This window comes from Monodelphis domestica, chromosome 6 (assembly GCF_027887165.1).
Source record: "Monodelphis domestica isolate mMonDom1 chromosome 6, mMonDom1.pri, whole genome shotgun sequence".
In the NCBI taxonomy this organism is placed as follows: domain Eukaryota; kingdom Metazoa; phylum Chordata; class Mammalia; order Didelphimorphia; family Didelphidae; genus Monodelphis; species Monodelphis domestica.
Genome location: NC_077232.1, coordinates 259,587,728 through 259,610,680, shown reverse-complemented (window position 1 = coordinate 259,610,680; position 22,953 = coordinate 259,587,728). Strand labels below are relative to the sequence as shown.

The 22,953-nt window shown below is 34.3% G+C and overlaps 1 protein-coding gene across 8 annotated transcripts in view; it reads right to left on the bottom strand.

Moving 5' to 3' along the window:
* Positions 1–22,953, bottom strand: part of UBE2D3 (ubiquitin conjugating enzyme E2 D3) — a 50,653-nt gene that overhangs the window by 16,407 nt on the left and 11,293 nt on the right. For 6 of the 8 annotated variants that reach the window (XM_007495866.2, XM_007495869.2, XM_056803139.1 and 3 more), the window contains 2 exons: positions 5,007–5,070; positions 4,886–4,917 (listed from right to left, as the gene is read on the bottom strand). In XM_007495866.2, coding sequence (XP_007495928.1) covers positions 4,886–4,917; positions 5,007–5,070 — 96 coding nt within the window. The remainder of the gene's footprint in view (positions 1–4,885; positions 4,918–5,006; positions 5,071–22,953) is intronic. The other 2 variants (XM_007495871.2, XM_056803142.1) reach the window with 1 other exon arrangement.

Sequence of the window (22,953 nt, the reverse complement as noted above, 5' to 3'; positions counted from 1 at the left end):
TTTGTCAATTAGCTAATTTTGTCTACAGTATCCTCCAACCTACCAGTTTAGAATTCCATTAATAAAAAATGAGGGTGGGGGGAGGAGCTGAGTGGCCCAGTGGATTTAGAGACAGGTCTAGAGATAGGTTCAAATCTGGCCTCAGACACTTCCTAGCTGTGTGACCCTGGGCAAGTCACTTGAACCCCATTGCCTAGCCCTTACCATTCTTCTGCCTTGGAACCAATACACAGTATTGACTCCAAGACAGAAAGTAAGGGTTAAAAAAAAAGGCAAAAAAAAATGCAGGCTCTTTGAATGTTTCATTTCCTAGATGCTCATTAACTCTTTCTTCAATATTAGTTTTGCTAGAAACAGAAGCCAAACATATTGGTCAAAAGTTTCAAGACTATTGAAAGGTTTAATTAGAAAACTGGAATCTATATCTCAAAATTCTAGACTATACATTAAGGTTTTTGTCTCTCTGTACCACAAACTCTGAAAAATAGCATTCCCTAAAGAAAAGTTTCCTTCATTTCTACTCCAGCAGTCAAATGTTCTTTCATGTTAAAAATCATATGTAGAAGAAAAATTTTCACTTTCAAAGAATGAATTTGTTTAAGTAAATCAAACTTTAGCTTTGATTTGGAACAAAGAGCTTTGGCTGTTGGTCTGAATAACAGAGGCCAACAATCACTGCTTCATTTTGTCAATGAGCCAAGCTTAGAATGTCTCTTGAACTCCCTTCCTCACCTGTTTCTTCTTTCCAGTCAAAACAGTCTGGACTATAAGACAGTATTGATTTTCCTTATGCCTCCACTAATATTAATTCAACATACTTTTCTCCCCTTGGTTTTTATTTACATCAAAGCTATCTAATTTATACAATGCTACCTATACCTTCCTACTCTTCCACTTTTAAATTTTCAACCTTTTCAACATCCTATTACCAGGGCCTAAGAACACATAATATCCAAAAGTTTATCAGAAAGAATAAGCACATTATATATTTTCAATAGATACTAATTTTCAAATTGTTTAATAGAGTTCACTAATTGGCACAAAGTTTTTCATCTACATGTTCCATAGATATTTCAAACTCAAGAAGGGCAAACAGGAACTCAATTTCTTCCCCATAAAACTTACCCTCCTGATCTGCCCTTTTTTTCCTTCCAACCTAAGTATCAACCCTCAACTCTTCGTCTCATTTACTCTTCATATTCCATCAGTTGCCAAAGCTTGGCCAAGTCTATCACCACAAACTACTTTGCATCAGTGTCCCTATTTCTAACATACCATTACTGCCCAAAGCAAGGTCCTCAATATTCCTGGTCTATACCACACCGCAATTGGTCTCTCTGCATCCAGTCTCTGAATAACTTCATCATCTAAACAACAGCTAAACTGATATTCCTAAAGCTAAGTTTCAATGTATTACTGTGATTCAAGAAGCTTCAGGGTTTCCTATTGCTTTTTAGGATAAAACAACCCCATTACCACCTATTTGGTATATAAGGCCCTTCATAATATGGTTCCAACCTATTTTTCCCCACACTTGTTATAATTTGACTCCTCTCTATGCCTCCCCAGTCTAAACATTTTAGTCAAACTGGACTATTAGCTGATCCCCACCATATGAAACTCAATTTCCTACTTTTAGGCCTTTGTTCAGGGTATCCTTCACATTTAGAATGCCTTCTTTCCTCATTTCTCTCTTAAAATGCCTACCTGCCTTCAAGATTCTTTTCAAATACTTCCTTCCTTCATGAGATTTAAAAAAAAATTTCCCCATATATTATTTGTTAACGCTCAAAAATGATTTAAAATTTGTCTATATATTTTTTATTCCCTAGCTCTCCCCTTCCCTGAGAATAAGGCAGACTCGACAAACTAGAGCCTTAAACAACAACCACAATGCAGGATTAGTACCTAACATTTGGCTGATAATAAGCAGGTTAGATGCTTATTAATGCTTACTAAAATGTAAAGACTACACAAGAATGACTAACTGAAAACAGCTACCCAAATAAAGGATGACTGCACACTTAATACTATTTTAAAAAATTATCCACTATTCTACAAAAGCTAAATGAATCCCTAGTATTAATATCACTATATTTAATAATAGATACTTCAGGACAAAAGTAGACTGATAATTCAGTCCACTCTTGATTATATCAAACAATTCACCTTCAGGGGGGCAGCTGAGTGGCTCAGTGGATTGAGAGCCAGGCCCAGAGACAGGAGGACCTAGGTTAAAATCTGGCCTCAGACACTTCCCAGCTATGTGACCCTGGGCAAGTCACTTAACCCCCACTGCCTAGCCTTTACCACTCTTCTGCCTTGCAGCCAATACCCAGTATTGACTCCAAGACGGAAAGTAAGGATTTTTATAAAAAAAAAAATTAAAACAAACAAACAAAAACAAACAAATTCACCTTGAGTCAATCTCCCAACTGCCCTATAATGCTTCCAAGCAATGTATATTCTTTGCAATAAAGGAATGCAAACTGTATTTATATTTACATACACACCCAAAGAGCATCATTTTAAAAAAATTATACATTCAATATTATGTCTATTAGGAAGTTGACTGATTTCAAGTTAGCCTTTAAACTTTTGGATACAGAAAAATAGATCTATTTTAGAGTAATGGTTCTTACTTATTTCTAGAGGGAGTTAAGATAGTGGTTTCTCATTTTCTAAAAAAAACTTGGGAGGCAATTTCAATTAGCATGTTCCCTACTTAATCATTATTGAGAAAACAAGGCTTTTTAATGCCAGTCAAGGCAGAAAAAAATTGCTTTTGACAACTTTCTACCTTTTGGCAAGTCTTGATATGCTTTTTATTAAAAAAAAAAAAAGGAGGGGGGAAGTGGCTGGGTGGCTCAGTGGATTGAGAGCCAGGCCTAGAGATGGGAGGATCCTGGGTTCATATCTGGCCTCAGACACTTCCTAGCTATGTGACCCTGGGCAAGTCACTTAACCCCCATTGCTTAGCTCTTGCTACTCTTCTGCCTTGGAACCAATACACAGTATTGACTCTAAGACAGAAGGTAAAAGTTAAAAAAAAAATCAACAATTTTGAAAACCAGTCATAGGGGAAGATATGCTTGCAGGTGCAGAAAAAGTTGGCTCTTATCTGGACACTAAAAATTACTATTCAACATCTATTTCTGTGCTTCACCTGTATAAATATTTTCTTCTCATAAAGATAGTAAGACAATCTAAAAACCTAAACAATCTTATAAATAAATCAGATAAAATGACCGTTAGTATAGTTTTAGTGTGTCTAACTAACGGGATTCTAATTCTTTGAAAACTGATATAGAACATAAAAATTGTTAGACCATCTCCTCTCTCTGCTAGATAACAGCAAATTCAGTATATTTAAAATTAATTTTAGCATTTCACAAAACTCCTCTTATAAAAAAACTGGATGGGGAAGCACTAATATAGAGAATGCATATTTATTTATTTATACCTTTACCTTCTGTCTTAGAATCATTACTGTGTATTGGTTCCAAGGCAGAAGAGTGGTAAGAACTTGGCAATGGGGGTCAAGAAACTTGCCCTGGTAACACAGCTAAGAAATGTCTAAGGTCATATTTGAACCAAGAACCTGATGTCTCCAAGTCTGGCTCTCAATACATTCAGCCACCTAGCTGCCATCCAGTTTATGTATTTTTAATAACTAATTTAACAGCTGGTATTCCCAAAACACCTTCTGAAATTATATTTTTAAATTTTATACAAAACCCCAAAGTCCCACTCTCCTATTTAAACTAAAAAAAGTTTATGATTACAAATTTAGGTATACATTTATAGTTCTCAAAATTAATTTAGAATAATTATCAACCTAAAAAGCTAAATAACTTGTCACTCCCAGAATGTCAATACCACACAATCCCATCTGGCTTAAAAAGGCAGGAAGGATTTGTACAAAGAGAGGAGAAATAACTCTGGGCTAAGATGACATGTAGCACAACTACCTCAAATATAAATCCTAACTTTCTTAAGTTGCTGAATATTTGTTTCACTTAGGAAGGACCACAACTGATTTTCCTTACCAAACTGTCCCAGCTACTTCTGACTAGGATCTGTTATTTAAAATGGATACCATTTACACAGTAAAGTATAACATCATCTGAAGTGACAACTACCATATCATTTCAAAATTACTTAAGAAACTAAGTTATTCTTTAATACATTGTTCAAATAAGACACTACAAAACACTGAAATACTCTGGTTCAAATATAACTATGTTCAGCATACATTTTAGTACACTGTATTATAAAAGTTCTTTTAAAAATATCTGTATTATGTGGCAATTCAGAACCTATATTATATGCTAACTAATCTTTATCTGGTCTTTATTAAAAAGCAGTTTGTTATATTCCTCATATTGTTTATGTAAAAAATACTTTACATTTCTGTAAAGCTAGTAATACAATTATATATAGTTAATGTCAAAATAGCTGATTCACCATAATGCAATTTAATGATCAGTAATCTTAATTAGAGTAATACTTTTGAACAATGCTTGACTCATTGTTTGGTCAAAACTACTGGAATAATCTCATAAAAATACCTGGGAGGCCTATGAGAATGATTTATACAGCTATAAAGGTCATCTGGATTGGGGTCAAGGAAGCTCTGCCAGTACATACAAGTGCCACACCTTAACAACAGGACACAGTCACAAATATGGAATTTAGGACTTGTGACTTAAGTTTTTAAATTACTCGAGATTTCCTTTAGGGACAATACTGTTACTGGTTAAAAACAAACTTCTATGACTACCACCTCATTAAGCAGAGAGGTCAAGTAAAACTTAAAATTCTAATCAGATCAATATTGAATTTTCAATTAAAATCATCATTTAAAAAGGTTCACAATACTCACAGGTCCCATAATTGTGGCTTGCCAATGAAACACTAGAAAAAGAAAAACTCTTGTTATCATCTAAAAAAAAGTATGTGCTATTTTCAAATTAAATGGCAAAGTAAATTTGGAAGGCACTTACTATCATCCCCAACTGGACCTGCAGAACACTGTGCTGGAGGGTCACGGGCCAAATCGCTAAGTTCCTATACAGAAAGAAAGGCATAGGTTATTAATATGATGACTTGCAAATAAAAATAGCATCTCTGTTACAATTACTTTACAGATATCCCATTCCACAGATGACATGCAGAAATAGTACAGATTACAGTTCACAAAGAAAAGCAGAAGAAAATCAGGGCAATCAATCTTCACTTTCTCAATGGTTATATTTTGTATATGATGGTGGGTGGCTACATGGGTTAATCTGATTAATTGGGAATAATGCCATGGTAGACCTTATATAAATACCTTGAATCTTGGCACTTCAAGTTAGGTCTTATCATCAGTGCTTCCAAAGGAGAATTTTTATACATTCAGATTTCCACTAAAGTTCCCATACTTGGTTATTAATGTATTGCTTTTGAAAGGGTATTTTATTTGTTATAAAACCCTACAAGTAGCTCTTTATTGAAAGCACGCTCTTATGAAGTACCAGTTTGTCCAAAGGTCAAATTTTCCAGGTAAGGAGATAAAAAAGCTCTTGAGAATGAAATACTCATGTGCACTGAACAATAACTTTTTATTAACTAGTACTCCCCAATACAGTTGCCAATATAAAAAGTACTGCTTGTAACAACTCTTAAGGACACATTTTCATTCTCTTTTTTTTAAAGCCCTCACCTTCTGTGTTAAAATCAATAATATGTATTGATTCCAAGGCAGAAAAGTGGTATGGGCTAGGCAATAGGGGTTAAGTTACCTGCCCAGGGTTCACACAGCTAGAAAATGCTGGTGGCAAATTTAAACCCAGAACCTCCTATCTCTAGGCCTGGCTCTCTTATCTACCGAGCCTCCTAGCTGGCCCCTATGACAAATTCAAGTGACCTCTAAATGCAAAAGTAAAATAAATTAAAGCCAGAATTTTAGTAAAAAGCTCATTCTATAAGTATGAAAACAGAATAATAATCAAAAGATCAATCATAGAACATGAAAATAAAAATCTTGTATTGGGCAGACTGCCCAACTTTCCATAGTTTAAAAAACCATCTAAAAATCCACAAAAGAAATTTTCATTTCTAAGTCCTTTAATGAATTATGCAAATTGACACCTCCTAACCCACTGTATGGAACTTAACAAATAGTTAAAAGCTATTTTAATATAACTGAAACTCTCAATTTTTTGTGCTCTTATTCTAAATTCAATTTCCAAAATGGGTTATTCTCTTCCAATAGATAATTTTTTACCAGAGCAGAAAACCCAATTTGGCCTATCACTTTTTTGTTGTTAGTTTAAAGTGGTTGGTTTTGGAGGCTTTTTTGGCCATATCACCATTTTTACAACCATGTTATCCCAGTTTCCTCTAAGTCATTAGAGAAATAATTACTTTCTAAGTTCCTGAGTTTTATTGTTTTTCCATAATTTTTAAAAATGCATTCATGATTTAAAACTACATATAAAACAATTCCTTGTGGTCACTCTTGAAGGAGGAATACAATAGAATCCATTACTTAAAACTTCCAAGGAAACTAATTTTTGGGACCAGTTCTGTGCTTTCAATACAAAAACTCCCAATGAGGGAACATTTTTAAAAAACCATAGTTGGGAAGCTTCTCTGGAACTTTTAGCAAAGATTAGGGAATATTGTTATAGCCTCAGCAACTGAATGTTAAAACTAGCTTGATTCAAAACTCCATCCCTTCACATAAAGAAATCTTATAACATACAATTCCCATACCAAGGAAATCAACATAAGACAAAGATGAGCTTCTGTCTTCTAGAAGTTTAAGAATTATAAGATTAGAAGGAAACTAAGAGGTGAATTAGTCAAATTTTTACTACTATATATGCCAAACAGATAACTCCAACCTGAGGACAGGCTGAAATTCCAGCAGTGTGGCAGTGAAGTTTCTAGAGCATCAGGCCAGAAATATCTAAATTTTCTATTTCAAATCACTAAAATTATGAAATTATTCTAAATGTATTTGTGATTATGATTTGTAGTCTTTACTGATAAGTTTATATTAACTTAATTAGAAAATCCAATTATATATATTTCATTTTTCCCATTATAAAAAAATTTTAAGACAAAATGAAGAGTTAAAATATTTACAAGTAACTAATATTTAAGAATGAGATAACTATTAGAAAGGTGCAAAATCTTGGGCAGAGAATATTGGCATTACAACTAGACTAAAAAGGATAGAAAGCCATCAGATGGAAAATGAGAGCATTTAATGAAAAGGAGCCAAGTATATATAGAGAATGTATTCAACATCTGATACAGAGGAATACAATTTAATCAGAAGCACAAAGTACTTAAAGGACAGTGAAATGATAAGGCAGGTACCAAATTATCGGAAATCCTCAAATAATTTTAATTTTATTTAGGTACCAAGAACCAATGAAGGTTTTTGTGCAACAACTAATTCTACAAAGAAGATTAGTCAAATAGAATAAGGTTGGGGGTGACGGGAAATTAGGATAAGATACCCAAATGGTAAAACAAAAAACCAGTATTTTTGAATGAATTAATTTGAGAGGACATGGTCCAAGAGAAGTCCAAAGTTTTAAACACAGATACACTAAGTGAACAATAGGACCTCTGACAGAAGTTGAAATCAGGAAGGTTATAGAGGGAAAGAGGATGTTTAAAGGCTTGGTTATACTTGCAGAGTTGAGGATGCTGATGGGAGGTATACCTAGATGCTAAGCAGTTGGAGAGGTATATCTAAAGGTATATCTAGAGGTATATCTAAAGATCAATGGACAGGACTTAAAATATACTTGGGGAATCAACACAGCAGAGGGAAGTAGTTGAAAAACTTCCTGAATGAGTCTTAATGGCATCACTAAGGGACAGTCACTAGATTTGTAGTATGAATGAGTTCAAATCCTATGTCCACTATTTACTAGATTCAAATCAATTTACTCCTGTGATTCTCTTATCTATATTTCTTGCATCAATTATGATCCTCAGATCTGAAGAATAAAAATAAAGACACAATCATAGGGAAAAGCTTATTTGATAGGTCAAACAAGTCAAAGTCAAAGAACTATTAAAGACCAACCATGAAAATGAAAATAAATACACAGGGGGAGAAATAAGTTATGGAGGGAAGAAATGACAGTAGGGAATGGTCAGAAGTGTGAAATATATACAGAAAGTTTTAAATTTTCGCCCCCTTTAAATTTCTCACAGCATATTCTACTGCTCCCTGCATTTGAACACTCTCACTTGGCATTACAAGGGATTGCAATTTCCTGAACTCCAGAATTTTGACTTTTATATTCTCCAAAACTAGTACAAATACCTTTTTTAATATAACAAAAATAAAGCACCTATTATGTACTAAAAGAGACAGCTAGATGGTGCAGTGGACAGAACACTAGGCTTAGAATCAGTGTCATGAGTTCAAATTCTATTTCAGACACTAGCTGTGTGACCTTGGACAAATCACTTAACCTTGTTTGCCTCAAATGAGCTGAAATTTCTTTGCCAATAAAATGTTAAAAGTGGGTCACACAAAGAGTTGGGACACAACTGAAACAAATGAACAACAAAAACTAAACAAATTTCTTTGTCTTTTTATCCAATGGTAATTTGGCAGCAAGCCAAAAGAAAATACTGCATTGGCAAAAAATTAAACTACATTTTAAAATACCTTCTCTTCTGACACTTATTCACAAATATACTACTATGATATCAGTAATCTGATTTTAAAATAATTCAACCAGCTTGACCTCAAGAGAAAAAAAAATCAGGAAGGCAATCATTGCTTTCTTTCTTTAACAGACATATACATGGCAAATAAAATATCTAATGTCCCATTTTTGCATTTATTAGCTAGCATTATCCCTAAAATTTTCCAATTAATTTTAAATGAGGGTTTCTTAAACTTTGCTTGGATTTTAGACCTTTTCAGTCTGGCGAAGTCCATGGACCCCCTTTTCAGAATGTTTTTTAAAAAATATAAAATTATTAAAAAAGAAAACCAATTATCTCAAAATACAATGATCAATTTTTTTTAAACTCCCCTAAGGTTTATTACTCTTAAATGTTACCCCTTTAAAATTCACTTCTACATTTCACTTAATTTTTATGTATTAGTTCAAATTTTGCCATGAACATTAATTTGTCTTGTACCTATGGTTCTCCGCTTTTCCCTGATTTTTGAAAATAAAGTGACAGTTCATATTTGGGAACATGTATCTCAAAATTTGATAGCTGGCCCTAAAATGTACCTATATAAGGCAATAAACGTGTTTTCCTGACATTAACAAAATCTTTTGGAAAACACATTATCAAATTCCCCAGCAACTTATATTTCACCAGAATGTAATGAAGACAATTGCACTCATACCCGTAAAATTCAATGAGACCAAAAAAAAGTTCACTGGATTCTATGCTCAACTGGTAGTTTCAACAAAAGCTAAGATCCTCAACGGTCAGGGTAGTTTCCTACCTTCTGCTATATATATTATAAAGTATAAAAAACAATTCACTCATGTTTGAAGCTAGAAGCTGCATATCCACTTTTGGACAATAACCTGGCAATATACTAAAGGAGTAGTAACAAAATCATTAATATCTTTTGACCTATATAGCCTGACATAAAAATATTGCCAATTTGTAATAATGAAAAAACCATGAGCTCTATTCAATAAGTGAGGAATGGAGCAATATCTACTGAATGGAATGCTACAGAGAATTAAAGGACAGAAAAATTTATACAAGGTAAAAAACAAGTATTAGAGAATTAGTTCATCTTGACTACAATTATTTTTTAAAAGGGGAAAAAATGCTATTATTAAGATTATTTAAAACACAAACAAAACCTGAAGCTTCTATATTTTGTTTGTTCAGTTAAATTTAAAATAATAAAAATGTTTTAAATAGGTAAACAAATGACTCTGAAAGCTGCCAATCTGTAATTAATGTAACAAATGCCTCTGAGTAAATATGCTTACCACTTTAAAAAAAAGATTTAATACATTGCCAATAATTAGATGAAGACCCCTGTTGTCTGTTACTGAGTTAATATTAATCAACATTTATTTACTGAGATCCCACCATACATAGGCACAGTATTTTCAAGTCATAGGGGATATAGGGCTGTATGATTTTGAAAGTACTACATGAAATCACAGCATTTAGAATTAAGTCAATAAATAAAATTTTACTAGAACATTTCGTAACACAAATTCTTAAATGCTAAGCTTATACTATCCTACCCAACTAGATAGAGATCCATTTCCAAGACTCATATGGATACAATAAATAAGGAATTTTATATGCCAATCTGTATTCAGAAAGTAAGGAACCACAGATATCTAGTTCTGAGGTCCAAAGAGTACAGAATTAGTGCGCCAAAATTCACATATCTCTAACAGGCCTGAGATATTTAGGTCTAGGCTTGGTCTCCAAATCAATTATTCTCACTAGACTATTCTGCTGTAGGGGGAAAAAATGGTATATGCATTCAGAAAAGAGTGATCAATAAAGGTTATTACAGGAAAGAAATCATTCAGTGTCTATTCCAAATCCCAGTTCTTCCATGAAACATGGAATTCCTAACACAACAACATTAATGTTATGGATACCATGTAAGTCATCAGTTTTTCAAGACTATAATGTACACAAGACTACAAACTGTTCATATCAGCTTGCTTTAAAGAATCAAAGGACTGTACTTCAGTGTCTTACCTCTGTTAGATAAGTTACAATATTATATATTGGGTTAGGGAGAATGTTTATAAAATTTTCCTTATTATCAAGACCCTATAACAAATGGGTCTCTTTAACTATATAAAATTTTGATATAAAATCTCTGCATGTATTAGATTCCCACCCTCCCATTCATACTTTCTGTCTTAGAATTGATACTAAGTATAGATTCTAAGACATAAAAGTGAAAGCTAGGTAAATGGGGTTAAGTGACTAACCCAGGGTCACACAAATAGGATACTTTCTTTTGACTCCTTATTTCACCAACAGCATTTCTTTTAAAGACTTATTACAGAAATATTATCACTTTAGGATACTTGGGAACAAACAGGATGAGGACTGAGGTGAAGGGGATAGGGGTGTGCCTAGTCTACAAGAAAGGATTATGAAGGTTTTAGGAAATGTCAATCTAGTCACCACTGTGACTCAGAGACAATCAGAGAGATGGAGGACAACTGTTAAATCTTCTTCCTTCTTTAGTCAGATAATCTCTGCTTGAGTAATTCAAGTCCAGACTCTGTCAAAAAACCACAAAGGTCTTTCTCTCTGCCTAAGTCAGGAAAAGCCAGTCTCTCTTGATCAGGAACCCAGAGATTTCTCTCTTGGTCAGTCACCTCCAGAGAGTCAAAGGACCCAATTCCTCTCCTCTCACCAGGATCCCAACCGTCTCCTCCTGGGAATATTCCATTTGGAATCTTCACCTTGATTTTGCAGATCAGGTCCCCAGCTTGTTCTGCATGCCTGACTTGTCCTGCAAATCCTCTCTTTCTTCATGTCTCTTCCACAATTTCTCAGGAAATAAGTTATATCATGCCCACAGTTAGATGCTCTTATATTTAGAAAGAAAAAAAATTCTACAGAAAAGACATGAAATTGAAGAAAATAGTACCAAAAAACTATATATACCATCTTCAACTAAGTAAAGAAAAACAGTAACTACAATGAACATTCTCAAAGCTACTTAATATTTTTAGTGCACATGATCTTATACATGGTTCAGTAAGTAACAGGAGGTTATATTATCACATGAATTTCATTAAGACCGTCAAAATTAAATCCTCATATACTTCATACTAGGGTTGGCTAGATAGTCTATTAGTGCTGGGCCTAAAGTCAGATGGACTTGTCATCCTGAGACCAAGTCTGGTCTCATCCACTTAACTGTGTTGACCCTGTGCAAGTCACTTAATCCTGTTTGCCTCAGTTTACTCATTTGTAAAATGAAGTGGAAAAGGAAATGGCAAAGCATCCTAATGTCTTTGCCAAGAAAATCCTAAATGGGGTCACAAAAAGTTGAATGCAATTGAAAGAAAAAGATTGGCCTGAATACTCGGCAAATTTGAGTGAAGATAGACATAAGAAGTGGTGAAAAAATGTTGGAAAACATGGCTCAGAAGTATGAAACGGAAAGTCAATGACTTGTACATCATACTATTTTTATCATTATAGTTATTAGGGATATGCAGAACCAAACAGTATTAGACAAAAAACAAAGCAAAACAAACCTCAATGTATTAAAAGAAAGGAAATAGGTTACAAATCTGGGAGTTATTTCAGAATTATCTCAAATGTGTTTAAGGAGAGGTAATTTTGTAAAGTAAACCCCTTCCTCCCAGGGTTGTGAATTTTCTGCTCATCCAAGCCAGGCCATTAGCGTAGCTGGGATGCTCCAAAGAGAGGTCACAAGTTAAGAGCTCTAGGAGCATGACCTGGAACTAAGGGTTATGGATTGGATCAGAGAGACTTTGGTTCCTGAGATGTGATAGACCAGCTCACAGAAAAAGGAAGGGATGTGGAGGAAGAGGAGGATAAAAAATGAAACCATAGAGGAGACAAGAGTTCTTCTCTGGAGGTCTTTGGCTGAGGGTCTTGGAGGTCCTTGACTGAGGGTCTTTCTGTGATTCAGAGCTGGTGGTACAGGCAGAAGACACTCTCATGAACTGGTAAGATTACGGTGGTAGGCTGGGAAATATTTTTTTTAATTTCCTTCCCCCCTAATTTCTTCCTTAGACTCTATTTATATTAAAACTAAATTATTAAAACCTAATATCATCCTTGTTACTTATGGGTTAATTATTTTATAATGGTGACCACAATCTTTTTTTAACTAATATATATTTCCAAGCCAATTTCTAAATATTACTTTTCAATATTACATAAGTCATGGTCATATGGAAAAACTGAAAATAAGATAAGGTATACAACTGAGGCAACTCCAACTTGACCTATTTTGAAAAACTATAGCTACTGAAAAATGGGAAGTGTGTTAAAAAAAAAACAGACAATTATGTTCTAAGTAAGTTTAAGCAATATTAATCTTTTACTATAAGAAACCGAAGTAGTCTCAAGCTAGCAAAAACCACAGTTCCTTGACAAGTTGAAATATGGCAGCCTAGGCCTAGTTTGAATTTCTTTATAAAATCTTAGTATAAGATGATAGAAGATTTTTACAGAAAGCCTGACAAGAGATTATCTTCATATTTTAAGGATGAAAACAAGAAAAATAGATGATTTAAAAAATGGGAAATATCTGTGAAGGTTTCTAAAAACAATTTCCCCCATCGATGACAGTGTATCAGCTGTGTGTACACATGTGTGTATAAAATGGCACTGAATAATAAAAATGGGAAAGGCCACACCAAAGTTTCAAAGTATTTGAAACAGTTAACACTAAACAAAGGGGGGAGGGGGAGATGGCAATAAAATATATTTACTCTTAAAAAAATTTGTAGTAATCTACCCAAGCATAAAGAGCATTCTTTAAGTATAAAGATGGGTACAGATTAGCTTTCACAAACCAGAAACACATACAGAACACATTCTTTTAGTCATAGAACTGAAAACTACCGAGAAAAGAAGACCAAAAATGAGGGGGTGGGGGTGACCTTTAAAGACTCTCCCCTATAACAACAAGAGATCTTAAATGAACATGTCAAAATCCTAAGGATTTGTGAAAAGAAATATCAAGACATAACTTTGAGGGGGCAGCTGGGTGGCTCAGTGAATTGAGAGCCAGGCCTAGAGATGGGAGGTCCTAGGTTCAAATCTGGTCTCACACTTCCTAGCTCTGTGACACTGGACAAGTCATTTGACCCCCACTGACTAGGCCTTACCTCTCTTCGTGTTGGAACCAATACAGAGTATTGATCCAAGATGGAAGGTGGGGAGGGAGAAAGAGAGAGAGAGAACTTTGATAATCCACTAAGTATTAATATACAAAAGGCATAAAAACAGGGTTAATATAGGCTTAAAAAAAGAAAGAGGGGGAAAAAAGGCAATCAGCAAAACCAACCACTATATCACAGACTGAAATGCACCCAATGTTCCACACCTCACCCCTGAACCACCCACCTCCAGGAAGTAGAATGGTGTTGTCTTCTTATATTCTTCATATGATTTTGCCCTGAAACAATGCAAGTCTACTAAATCACTCAAATGAATTTGACCTAAACATTCAAAAAGGTGTAACACCATGATTGCCCATTCAGACTTTGGGGGTGGGGAAAGGGAGAACAATCTATCAAGCAGGCCTCTGTGTGTGTGCACATGAGCACTCAATTTAAATTAAATAACCATGATTTACCTTAGTATGTTGTGCCATACTTTTAATAACCAAGCATCCCTCTTTTGAAACAAAAGACCTAATCTTTAAAACATCAATATTTTTGTGATGTCATGCCATCAAAGATCAGGTCTGTAACTAGTCACAGTAGATGAGTTGGTTGCAACATACTACCAATGAAGAATTCTGCAGAAATGTAGAGAAATGTAGAATCATAAAGAAAGGTAGTTATGTAATAAAAACGAGGACTCACCCAATGGAAAGCCTGTCTTCCATTAGTATTCTTCTAACAAGATATGAAGTTCTTGCAGTGGATTGATTTGTAAGGCATGAACAAGATTTATGCATAATGATTAAGTATGGAAAGGTGGTTGAGAATGTAACCAATTGGGGCCAGTAATGAGATCACTTTTTCAAAACAAATTTTTTTAAGGAGGGGAGGAAGATGTGATCCAGAGTGGCATTTTGCTCAATAGCTGGCTTTCTTTATGGCAACAGTATACATTTTCTTTTAAGAGATACAATTAAAAAAAAAATAAAAATAAAAAATGACATCCCCAGACAAGGAAAGGGATATTGAAATTAAAAGTTGCATGGTACTAGGAGCACGACATAGAAGAGTCATTTGAAAGGGCCATTCTAGATTTAACAAATTCTAAATATCAAAGAATTACTCTGAAATGATGAAATTATTCTCTATAGAAGCTTAAGCAAGTGAAGAAAATACATCAGAAAAATCAAAAGCTTAATATTAACATATAGCTAATTCAGACTATCAACGACACAATAATTTCCTAAATTCTTTTATTAACACAATGCTCATACAAAGTCAATGCCCATGAATTTATATTCTGTAAATATTCAGTTCCAAGCTTCAGATGCACAGAACAAGAAATGCAAGGTCTAAAACTTTGGGAAGTAAGATTTTAACCCAGGACTTCCTATCTCCAGGCCAAGCTCTCTATCCACTGAGACACTTACTTGCCCCCCAAAATCTCCCTTTAAAATGGAATATATATATATACATATATACATATATATATATAAAAAATATGTGTGTATATACATACACATACAAATATACACACACCACCAATAATACAAAAATCAAAACAAAAAACAAACACCCCTCTAGTCTCTGATTTGGAAGAATATTACAATGTTATGAATAAGCAAATGATAGATTCCTTCCCAACTCACTTGACTTTTAAAAGCTTCTTACTTTATTACCTCTGTGTGGCCTTAGAAAAATAATATAGAAATAGGATTTGAATGATAATATATAATCAATATATAATATTAATATTATATATATATCCCAATGAAATTTATAATATACATATATAACCCAATGAAATTGTCAACTCTGGGGAGGGGGGAAAGAAAAAGAGAGGGAGACAAGAAACATGTAACCATGGAAAAAATTTAAAAATAAAAACAACACCAACAACAAAAAACTTAGTAATAGGAGGGGCAACCAAGGCTTGGAGTTCCAGAGGGTCTAGGTTCAAAACCAATCTCAGTTTGCACCTATGTGAGCATGGGCAAGTCATTTAACCCCAAAGCCTAGCCCTTACCTTAGTATCAGTTCTAAGACAAAACATATGGGTTTAAAAACAAAAACAACTTAGTACCAAGATCAACTAGCAATATGTCGTACCATTATTCACTTATTTTTTAAGAGATCACTGACAAGCATATAAATATCACACAAAATACAAGATCAAAAACAACTATTTGGGGGCAAGCTAGGTGGCTCAATGGATAGTCAGGCTTACAGAAAGGAGGTCCAGGGTTCAAATGTAACCTCAGTCACTGTGTGACCCTGGGCAGGTTACTTAATCTTCTCCTAGCCTTTGCCATTCTAATGCCTTGAAACCAATGCACAATTTTGATTATAAAATAGAAGGTATGGGTTAAAAAAAAAAAAACCAACCTGAAAACTATTTTTTTCATGTTGGTCTGGATGAAATTATCTAATTGAAAAAAAATCAATAAAACTTTATTTAAAAATAATTTCAAATCTTCAAAGAATCTATAGTTAATCTATCACCCCTTTAAAAAACTATATATCTAACATCTTAAAATGAAACCTATTACCCGCCCTTCCCTCCTTTCTTTACAAAAGCAGAAATCACATATGGGGCATGAAATGCCAGATTTTTTTGTTATGTTGGATTACAGTAGTAGATTTAGCAGGAAATATAGATGTAAGAACAGATGAGAAAATTAGAAAAACTTTTTTTAGAATTAATGTTTTGTAAACTAATGTTCAGCCTTCATACCTTAATTTCCAAATATACCTCCCCTCTCCCCTTAGAAAGCTATCTTTTGTAACATTTTTTAAATTCAGCAAATTAAGATACCTAATCAAGTCTGACATTATATAGAATAGTTGTAGATAAGACTTCCACCTTTGCAAATGAGATAAAAAGTTTCTCCTCTCTTCTTTGAGGCCAAGCTTAAGTATTAATTGCAAAGCAATGAAGACTAGAGATTAATGTTAAAATAATAATCTACTACTTAAAGGGAAAAATAGAAATTTCTCTAAGTTTCCATTAATAATAATGACCCCTACTTTAAAAAGGCAGGGGGCAGGACAGTCAGTATTAAAAGTCAAACATAAAGTGACTGATGTGAAGCAGACTTTAAGACAAATAACAAGAATGGTTTCTGAAGAATCCCTGTCAGGCCACTTAGGGCATCTGGATAGCATTCCTTTTTGTCAAGTACCAGTATCTTAACTTTTTTTTTTAACCCTTACCTTCCACCTTGGAATCAATACCATGTATTGGTTCCAAGGCAGAAGAATAGTAAGGGATGGGCAATGGGGGTCAAGTGACTTGGCCCAGGGTCACATAGCTGGGAAGTGTCTGAGGCAGGATTTGAAACTAGGGCCTCCCATCTCTAGGCCTGGCTTTCAATCCACTGAGCTACCCAGCTGCCCCCTCTTAACTAACTTTTAAAGTAAATCAAGTTTACCCAGATTCACTATTTCTAAACTCTAGCCCAAAACTCAGTTGGTTCAGAAGGCTGATCATTTGCATTTCAAATCAGACAGTTAGCTTCCACAGTCAAAACTACATCTTCAGTCTATTGTCCTCCTTTCATATTTTTATTTTATTAAATATATCCCCAAGATATTTTAATCTTGTTCAGGCCCCAAGATGTAAAACTTTGCCTGCCAGGCAATGGATCTAACTCCTCTGCTAAAGAACACTTCATTTTCTACTGGTTGCTCCAGTAGGGGAAAAAAAAAAGGATGGGGTAGTGGAGAGGTATGGCAACATTTAGTCCCTTACTTTAAATATTAGTTTCAATGGACTCAAAATTCCAGTCTGCCCCCTTTTAACTGACCAAGAGAAAGAAACCAGTTTTCACAAAAGAGAGAAGGTGCTAAGGACAAAAATTATTTTAAAAATATCAAACCAAAGAGGAGCTCCTAGTCAGCTGCTGGTTGAACTTTTGGAAACCCTCAGAGGACCCCATGAAAGCTGAGACTTTGAAATGTTACAATTTTAAAACTTTCAATGACATATGGCAGTGATGGGAGTGCCAGGACCCACCCCCATCTCACCCCCCAGATGCAGTATGGTTGCCTGCCCCCATCAGACTTACTCCTCCACAGGGAAGGGTCAAAGTGCTCCCATTGGGGTGCTGGGCAAAGGGCTGTGTGTGGAGAGGAGAGTGGCCCCAGCACTCTGCTCCCCTCCAGCTATGTGCCAGGCTATGAGCTATGCTACTCTCAAACCTAGATACTCTCACAACCACAATGGGAATCACCTTCATCAGATTCAACAGGCTGCTGTCTGTGCAGCCCCCTCACACAGGATGTGAGCACCCCACCCTCATCCCAGACAGAGGAGGAAGTGCTCCCATTGGCTCCTGGGCAGGGGAAGTGAAGAATGTCAAGTGCATGGAGAGGGGGTGGGGAACAGCTCCATTCCAGTCCCTCTGGTTTTCTAGGAAAGAACTCTGGGCAAGCATGCACTTTTTGGCACTCGTGACAGAGGTTCACCATCAGACATGGTAATGATATAAAATGATAGACTGGGTCAGCAATTTAGTTGACAAAGGGAACCACCAGATAGGGAAACTTTCTCTATCAACTGATACTTTCTCTGTAAAGGATTGTCTTAAGAGAACTGACTTGAGCACTGAAGGGTTCTATGACTGCCCACAGCTACACACCCAATATGGGGAGGAGGCAGGACTTGAACTTTAGACCTCCTAACTGGATGGAGGTATGGCAAGCTCTCAGTACACAATGCCTCAAAACAAAACAGGTATTTACCACTGATTATGTAACAATAAAACCTAAGTACTATATGGGGAATGAATCAGATGTGATTTCCCTTCCCTCCAACAGCTTACACAATTTAACCTAGTATAAATAAAGGCCAAATTAAACAAACAGAATAGATTCACATACAAGAGTACAAATAAATGATGACCGTAGATCATCCACACCTCCCATTCTTCAGACTAGGAAACTGAGGAATAGAAAAACAATTACTGCTTCCACTGGAGAAATACTTTTGTAAAAGACACAATTAGGTCTCTGAAGAAAAGTGAAAGATAGTCTTTAATGTCAAGTGCTACAATTTAGTTCTGAAGTTTTACTAATTTCAAAGCAATGATACATCAATATTTCAAAATACCAAGAGAAACTTGTTAGCTAAAGTATTAGGCTTTATAGTCATTTAGTCATTATACACTGATTAATACAAAATTAGTAATTAATTTTAAAAACTAAGCAAGCTTGAATTTGGACCTATGTCCCAAGGGCTTTTAAAAAATACATACCCTTTGAGCCAGCAAAACTAGGTACTAGGTTTGTATCCCAAATAGATTTAAAAAAGGGGGGGGGGGGGGATGGACCCATATGTACAAAAATATTTAAAGAAGTTCTTTTTGTGGGGCTGAAGAATTGCAAAGTGAGGGGATATGTCAATTGGGGAATGGTTGGTCAAGTTATTATATACAATTGTATTGTAAGAAATGACAAGAAAAGGCTCAAAAAACTGGGAAAGACACAAAACAAAGCAGAGCGAAATAAGCAGAACTAGGAGAACATTGTACAGTGACAGAAATACCTTACAATTAACAATTCTTCCCAGCAATACAATTATCCAATACTATCCCAAAGGACTCATGACAAAAATGCCATCTATTTCCAGAGAAAAAGAATTGAACATGTAAACAAACTTTTTTCACTTTCTTAACTTTATTCCTATGAGTTTCCTTCCATAAAAGGATTGGCAGGGAAAAACGGTTTATGTGATCATCGCATGTAAAATATATGAGATTGCTTGCAATCACGAGGGGAGTAGGGATTGGGGGGCAGGTAGGAAGAGAATTCAAGACTAGATATTTTTTGAAAAACGCTGGAAACTTTTTACATGTAATTAGGGGAAAATAAAAATTAACATAAAACAAGCAAAAAAAAACAAGCAAGCTTGAAAACATCAAGACTCACAAGTAGGAATTGTAGTCTCCATTCCATCACTAAGATAAACAGAAACTTCCTGTTGGACTATAATTACAGGTGAGACACCTAAACAAGTATGCTCTTCTTTGTAATTAGGTATGATGGATAAGGGAATCTAGCTTCAACAAACAATAAATTTTCCCTTTAAAATCCTCCATGATAGTTATGTGGTCTCAGATAATTTAGATTATTCACAAACCCTAAGTTTCTAGGAAACCTAGGAAAAAATCAGTTTAAGCTCTCATCCTTTGTTAAAATGATTAAAAAAACAAGTAGCCTCACAAACATTGTCATGTAATAAAGAAGAAAAAAGCTTCCAGAATCACATGTCAACTACTCTGAAGGATTTTTAAAAGCTCCTGACCAACCACTATACAGGTTAAGAAAGTTCAAGAGAAGAGTTAGGAAAGTTAATGTATCCATTGAAATTTAATATGTAGTAATAAAGTAAAGAAAAAAGGCTTAACAATAAAGACTATTTGTTGATGAAAAAGAGTAAGAAAGAAAAGTGAGGTAGAGAATCTGAGCTGGAAATGACAAATCTGGAGGTACTAAGACAGCAAGTTGCTTACTTTTACATATTTCCTTATCTGTAAGATGAAGAGAATAAAACCTATTCCTTTAATTATTGGAGGGAAGGGGAAATGGAAAGCGACAGTGGCATTAAAAAACAGGAATCAACAAAACACTAACCAAGACAATGTTTAAAAAAGGTTTCTTAATCTTTGTTGTATCAATGAACCTTTTGGGCAGTCTGGTGAAACCTTTGGGCTCCTCAGTTTTTTTTTTAAGTGTAAAATAAAATACATAGGGTTACAAATGAATTCAATAGTTATTAAAAATATTAGCCAAGTCCTTAGCCTCCAGGTTAAGACCTCCTGGTTTAAAAGATAGAAAGAGAAATCAGAAAGAATTAATTGGATTTGGTCCAGATAAGGTTAACATACAATTTCTGAGACAGCTTTTTAAAAAATATATTTGGGATAAAAGATTAAATAAATTAGAAAAAAATAAAACCAGAAGAAATTAAGATTCCAGAGAGAAATTACAGAGCTATTATTACAATGAATGGGAGGAACTCTTGACCACAGGAAGAGATCACTTAAGAAGCAAAAGATCAATAATAAAATCCACTAATTAAGCATGCATATTATTCAATATACATTCAGCCTTAAAACTCATGAATATGGCATAATACTGTTTTCTGTCATTAATGAAACTTTCTAAATTTAGAAAAGTTTAAATTCTATCAATATAGTGAAAATGGATCAACTTAAAAGAAAAACATTTTTCATTTTGCAAGCACTAAAGAATGGTGGAGTAGGATTGTAACAAATACTTAATGGTTAAGTTCATGTTTGTACCACATTCCAAGTATGGGCTAGAAAACATCTGCAAAACTATGTGTAACAATTCTTTACAATTTGCCATATTCACAGTTAACTTTTTTAGAAGGCACCCAAAAAAGTTAGTTTTTGTTACAGTGAAATTAAGTATCAAATGTACTTTAAAAGGGGGTACATTCTACTGAGTATAGGTATTGTAATAAGCAAAAATTAACCCCATGATTAAAAAAAGTTCTTTGGTTTATAAAAAGCCTGTTTCTTTAAAAAGAACCATGAAGGAGAAAAATCTGAACACCTGTTTTACAGATAAAGAAATTGAGACTTAGGCATATAGTTAGTCTGGTTAAAAGGAATTTCCTCCCTATAGTTCTGTCATATGAATTCAGAAATAAGGATGAAGTTATTTCACCTATTTTTGTGTTTTCAATTTTGTTTAGAAATCTAAAACCAAAATTAGAGATATGCTTGCTATAAAAAGCATCACAGAGTACCCAGAATAGCTGCAATAACTAATCTTTGGCTGGAAGAGATGAAACACATTGATCCTCTCTGTAGAAGTAACTATGGGTAAATAATGTTGCATATGGTGTTAGAGACAGTTGTTTTGGATAATAAGTTTTCCTTATCTATTTTTCTTTTTTAAAAGTTTTCATGAATAGTATAACAAGAAATAAATTATATATGTACTACCTATACAACTTTAAAAAACAAAGCATTCCTCCAATGTTTTTTAAAAGGTATGGCTACTATGGTACAATAGAAACCCCCCCCCCAACTCATTCAAATCTCAACACTTCCTATCACCTTGGACAAGTCACTTCATCTAATGCCCCCATTTCAACAAAAAGTGAGGATATACTATACTTGCCCTAGTTTTCCTGGGTTATTAGGATTAAAGTGCTTCATAAACTATACAAAAGCTATATAAATGCAATTATTATAGTAACTAGTAATGCCCATTGTTCTAGGAAGACAAAAATCTTATTCCATTATATAAAGTAATGACAAAGAACTAATCTATGCAGTCAAAACAAAATAAGATTTAAATAGATTTTAAATCTATTAATCTTTGCCAATAAAACTATTATAAGACAGCTTAGGACATAAAAGGTTGTCATTCCTAAACTTTTTATAAAAATTGTTCTCTTATATTTCACATTCAACATTGTGCACATTTCCCACCAGTGAAATTTCAAATAAAATAAAATTTTAAGTGACCATAGTCAAATAGAAATTATGGAATAGGGCAGGGCTTATTCAGGGTTCAGGAGCCAAAGATTACAAAGATTGTTTGGGCTTCTGATTATTTTCTTTTAAATGCGTGCATGTGTGCACGCACACATGTCTTATTTTACTCATAAGAAAATCAAAGTATTAAGTAGGAAACATAATTTATGGCCTGTAAACAAACTGATAGCCAAGCTTTATTAACTCAAAAGCTTCAGCTATGCACAGCTGAATAAAGCACTAGACTTGGAGTTGGGAGAACCTGGTTTGAAATCTGGCGTTTCCTAGCTGTGTGACCCTGGGTCAGTCACTTAACCCCAACTGCCTAGCCCCTACTGCTCCTGTCTTAGAACTGATACTAAGGCAGAAGGCAAAAAAACCCCCAAAAGCTTCAGCTTTACATTTTTTATTTAAATAAATGAAGTTTTTTTTAAAAGAGCAGGACAAATTGTATTAAACAATTTTTTAAAAAGGCAAATCATCAAAAGTTAATTTGGAAAAGTAGAGGACAAGCAAATTAAGAGGATGGAAAAGTTGAATTTGAATTAAAGTTGATGAAAAAGGCAAATAAAAGA